The 5,071-nt window shown below is 36.9% G+C and overlaps 1 protein-coding gene across 1 annotated transcript; it reads right to left on the bottom strand.

The window, feature by feature from the left end:
• Positions 1-508: 508 nt before the first annotated feature.
• LOC138902150 (uncharacterized) lies at positions 509-4,512 on the bottom strand. Its single transcript, XM_070189978.1, has 5 exons — positions 4,315-4,512; positions 3,026-3,394; positions 2,310-2,942; positions 914-1,552; positions 509-760 (listed from the first exon to the last, which is right to left on the bottom strand). Exons 1-5 carry the CDS (start codon positions 4,510-4,512, stop codon positions 509-511), a joined length of 2,091 nt encoding a protein of 696 aa, XP_070046079.1.
• Positions 4,513-5,071: the final 559 nt, after the last annotated feature.

Raw genomic sequence — 5,071 nt, 5'->3', positions numbered from 1 at the left:
TTTGAAAAATATGGGATCCACTTTTTCTCCTTCATCTAACTTGGATATTTTTGTCCCACTCTCATTCGGTGTGTTCACGGGATTGAAATTGAGCATGTTGAATCTTCAATATCTCTTTTGTATAGCTTTCTTAAGAGATAAACATTTCATCCTCCATATGCTTCACTTCTAGGCCCAAGTAATATGACATGAGCCCTACGTCCGTCATCTCGAACTCACGGGACATATCTTTCTTAAAAGCTTCAAATAAACTTGGTTTATTATTCGTGAAAATAAGATCATGAATATGAAGACAAACAAGCAAGATATCTCCATTAGTATGAACTTTAAGGTAAATATCATATTCATGGAGACAACGAGTAAACCCGTTGTCTTGAAAATACTCGTCGATGTAGCTATTCCATGCCCGTGGGGCTTGCAACAATCCATATAAAGCTTTCTTCAACCGCAACACTTTATCTTCATGGGTTTTGACCACAAAGCCCAATAGTTGTTCAACATAGACTTCTTATTCAAGATTTCCATTCAAGAAGGCTAACTTGACATCTAGTTGATGGATCTTCCACTTCATTTGCGTCGCCATGGAAATCAGCAAACGAATCATCTCCATGTGGGCAATAGGTGCATAGAATTCTTCATAGTCACTGCCTTGCCTTTGCTTGTAGCCTTTAGCCATAAGTCGTGCCTTGTATCTCTCCACATCTCCATCAACATTATTCTTTATCTTGTATACCCATTTCACTCCAATTGCTTGATGACCCTTGGGAAGAGTTGTTAACTCTCAAGTGTTTTTCTTCTCTATTAACTCGACCTCCTCCTTTATGGCTTGTCTCCACCTTTATCTGAAATAACTTCATCAAAGTTCATTGGTTCACTATCAGCAAAGAGACAATATAAATAAAAAAATAGTAACTTCTTTTGTGCCCTCATAGAGCTCTTGAATGCTCCCCGTCCTTTGCAGTTGTTCTTTTGAACTTTCTTGAGAAGAAGGAGATGCAACATTGGTTGGAGAAGAAGGTGGAGTTGTGTCTTGCACAGGTTCCACGGTCTCTGGTTCTTCTTCATCACCAAAGTATAGAAGAAAGTCATATGAAGTTTCTTCGTGAGCTTCCCAATTCCATGCTAATTCTTCATCTAATTTAACATCACGACTCACCACCACCTTGCCGCTGCTTGGGTTGTATAACTTGTAGCCTTTTGAACTTGTATCATAGCCAACAAACACATGCTTGACACTTCGATCGGCAAGATTTGCTCTCTTTTGCTGTGGCACATGAGAATAGGCTATGCTCCCAAAGATTCTCAAGTGTTTGACACTTGGCTTTCTTCCAATCCATGCTTCTTGAGGAGTTTGATCTCTAATATTTCTTGTTGGAGACCTCTTGTTCAAATAAACTGCACAAGAAATAGCTTCGCCCCAAAATTCCCTGGGCATACTTTTAGCTTTCAACAAACATCTAGCCATATTAAGAATCGTTTGATTCTTTCTCTCTGCAACTCCATTTTGTTGGGGTGAATAAGGTACCGTTAGAGGGCGACGAATTCCATGAGACTGACAAAAGTTATTAAATTCTTTTAAAGTAAATTTGCCTCCTCTATCGGACCTTAAAGCTTTTATTTCATAGTATCTTTCTTTTTCCACAAGTACTTTGAAATTTTTTAAAACAACAAAAGCTTCAGATTTTTGGTTCAAGAAATAAACTCAAGTCTTTCTGCTAAAGTCATCAATGAAAAGCAGAAAGTATTTACTTTTACCAAAGTAAGGTGGATTGATTAGTCCACACACATCAGTGTGAAAAGCTGGAGCGACTTAGTTGATCTTGGCATGGCCTCCTTTGGAAAACTCCTCCTTGCATGTTTTTCGGGAAGACAAGCTTCACACAATTGATTTGGATGATTGATTGATGATATCCCATGCACCATGTTCTTTTCTCCCATTGATTTGAGCGCTTCAAAATTTAAGTTCCCAAATCGCATGTGCCAACACCATGATTCATCTTGCACATTATCCTTCAAACACTTTGCATCAATTATCTTAAGATTCGGAGAAAATAATCTATTCTTTGCCATGCACTTTAGCAATTAGAATTCCACATGAATCTCTAAGACAAAGATGCATATTTTTCATGTGGATATCCTATTTCTCTTCAAGAAGTTGACCCAAACTTAGAATATTACTTTTTAATTTTATCACATAATAAACATCTTGAATTAACTTATGGCCACCATTTTTTACAGGAGATCAGAATCGTACATATCCCTTCGATTTGAATCTTCGAGGTACCTTCAAAGGACACACTATCTCTCACCTTTTTATTGATCTCCACAAACATCTCTTTGCATCCACACATATAATTTCTTGCTCCATTGTCCAAATACCACGAGCTACAATCATCCCTGTCTTCTTCTCTGAGTGCCAGCAACAATGTTGACTCATATTTTTCTTTCTTGTCTTCAACAAGGTTAGCTTTCTCTTCAACATTGCTACGACATTCCCAAGAGTAATGACCAAATTTATGATAACTATAACACTTAATTTCTGATTTGTCATACATTTGTCCATTATTTTCTTGATAGTAGCTACGTCCTCTTCCTCCTCTTTGTCCACGACCACGGCCTCTGAATGTTTGGTGGATCTTAACTTCATTGTTGAAGTTGTTACCGTTACTTCTTCCTCTTTCATGACTTCCATGTCCTCGTCCTCGTCCATTCCCTCGATAGTTTTTTTCAACTCCATAGTCCTTAAAGGATGCCTGAGTTTTAAGAAGTTGCTCCAGTGGCACTTCTTGTCTCCTCTTGATCTTTTTTTCATGGGCTTGTAAAGAACCTTCCAATTGCTCCACTGTCATAGAGTCTAAATCTTTAGACTCCTCAATAGTACACACCGCAAAATCAAATTTAGGTGTTAAAGCACGAATGATCTTTTCTACCACAAGGACAACCTTCACTTTTGTTAGTTCAAAATGCATTCGGATTCTTTTATTTTTAAAACTTCAAAATCAGCCCTTAGAGTTTGAAGTTTTACCTTCCTCACCTTGTCAACTCCTTGAAGAGAATTTTGTAAAATCCCCCAAGCTTCCTTTGAGTTGGTAGCATCGGCCACCTTCTCAAATATGGCATCATCCAAACATTGGTGGATGAGCGTGAGGGCTTGTTGATCCTTCTTCCTTGTCTTTGCCAAGACATATTTTTCATTTTGAAGTAGAGCTTCCTCATTATCGAGTTTTGCATACCCTTTATCTACGATTTCCCACACATCCAGGGAGCCAAGAATGACTTTCATACGTAGACACCATTTCTCATAAATATCTTTTGTAAGACGGGGGTACTGAAAAGACAGCGGACCATTATTCGCCATGGCTCTGGTACCACGTTGGAAAAAATAATATTCCGCCTAGGAATAATATCCACAGTAAATAACAATAACACAAGAGAGTAACAATAATACCAAATATTTTATCGGGATAAAATACAATACCCGAGTGGAGCAATATGATACTACTATAATATTATAATTTGGTAGTGTCAAGACACTACTACAACTTCAAAAGAAATAGTAATACTCTTTATTTTAAACAACTCACTATGATATTACTATCACTCACTATTTATCTCACATACAACAATCTATAGATTACTCTCACTGCTTTGCTTTCTGCTTACCTTCTCTCATTTTTTTTGTGTATAGAAATGAAAGAATTTAGCTCATATTTATAGGAGGACTTGCCAGACTTTCAGCCAATCAAAATGCTCGATTCATTGCAATTTGCAAAGCCAATTGCCAACGTCCAGGCTTGGTTTTGGTTTCAGCCTTGTTGCAACTTGATTCTTGTTTTAGCCATTATTGCAACAAGTTGCCATTGTAACTTGTTGTTATCTTTCTTTTTTTTTTTTGAATTACTTTTTATTTAGATTGGCCCCACAATTACTAACCACGCGACAAAAACACAAATTAAAGAGAGAATTTATATACAGAAAAAGACCAAAGCAAAATAAACTAATTAACTTGATGTAATTGTAAATGATCATTTTCAAGAATCGTTCACGTCCAAATCTACGTGCTTGATTGACTTCGACTATTCTTAAATAAACCTTATACCCTTCATTGATATGTAATACTAGTAATCATCAATGAACACATATGATGATTAATAACATATATATGCAATATTTTAAATATTTTGATATTATTTGTTGGGCTTTCCAAAAAGCTGCAACGCATACAGGTATGCATCAACATTGTATATATTTCAGGATTTCAAGTAGCAAAATTTTTTGTTGTTAACGATGAGATTATATGGTATGGTAATTAACCTGATAAAGAGAGGAGATGGATCGAAATTTCCTTTTATTCTTAGTGGGGAGACGAGTCTCTTCTTCCATATTCTTCACCGAACCATGCACACTGCTTTCTACATCGTCTCGGCTGCTATCGGAATCGCCGCTGAGTTGAATAAGCTGCAACGCCGCCTTCATCTCCGCCTCCCTCAGATTCTCCGTTGGTTTCTTCATTTTACGTAAAAAAATTATATGTAAAGGGAGAGAATATATTGCGTGAGAATATGGCTGATATCTCTCCGTGTTTGAATGAGGGAAGAGTTGATATATATCTATCTCTGCAGTTTTTCTAAAATGGAATTAATGACGAACATATCTTTCAATAATAACTCTCTTTTTTATTTCCAAAAATATTTTAGTAATGCAATGGAGTATAAGATATGTATTATTATACGATACATAAATTAAAAGATATGATCAAAATGGTTCTTTTTTATTTTTTGGTTTCCCACCCGGTGTCCGTACCCTCATTAGAGCCCGACAATATCCGAATTCGCATCGTGTAGGGCCCCATTCGGGGGGAAGCGCTCCCTATCAAGGTTTTTCTATACCCAGGACTTGAACTCGAGACTTTTGATTAAGGGAAGAGCGGTCCCATCCACTGCACCATATCGTTTGGTGGTATCAAAATGGTCCTTAATGTATGGGGTTGGACTATCTTGATCCTTCGTACACAAATAACACTTGACAAAAATAGTCCTTAATGTATGCGAAAACATAACACTTTTGATTC

Source organism: Nicotiana tomentosiformis, chromosome 1, assembly GCF_000390325.3.
Source record: "Nicotiana tomentosiformis chromosome 1, ASM39032v3, whole genome shotgun sequence".
In the NCBI taxonomy this organism is placed as follows: Eukaryota; Viridiplantae; Streptophyta; class Magnoliopsida; order Solanales; family Solanaceae; genus Nicotiana; species Nicotiana tomentosiformis.
Note: the sequence above shows the minus strand (reverse complement) of the source record. Positions and strands in the feature narration are given on the sequence as shown.

Coding starts and splice junctions, on each gene's coding strand:
- LOC138902150 (XM_070189978.1), bottom strand. CDS start 4,512: ATGAAGAAACCAACGGAGAATCTGAGGGAGGCGGAGATGAAGGCGGCG. Junction 2,943..3,025: donor GAGTTGACAAGGTGAGGAAG/GTAAAACTTCAA, acceptor ACAAAAGTGAAG/GTTGTCCTTGTGGTAGAAAA. Junction 761..913: donor TCTATGAGGGCACAAAAGAA/GTTACTATTTTT, acceptor ACTCTTCCCAAG/GGTCATCAAGCAATTGGAGT.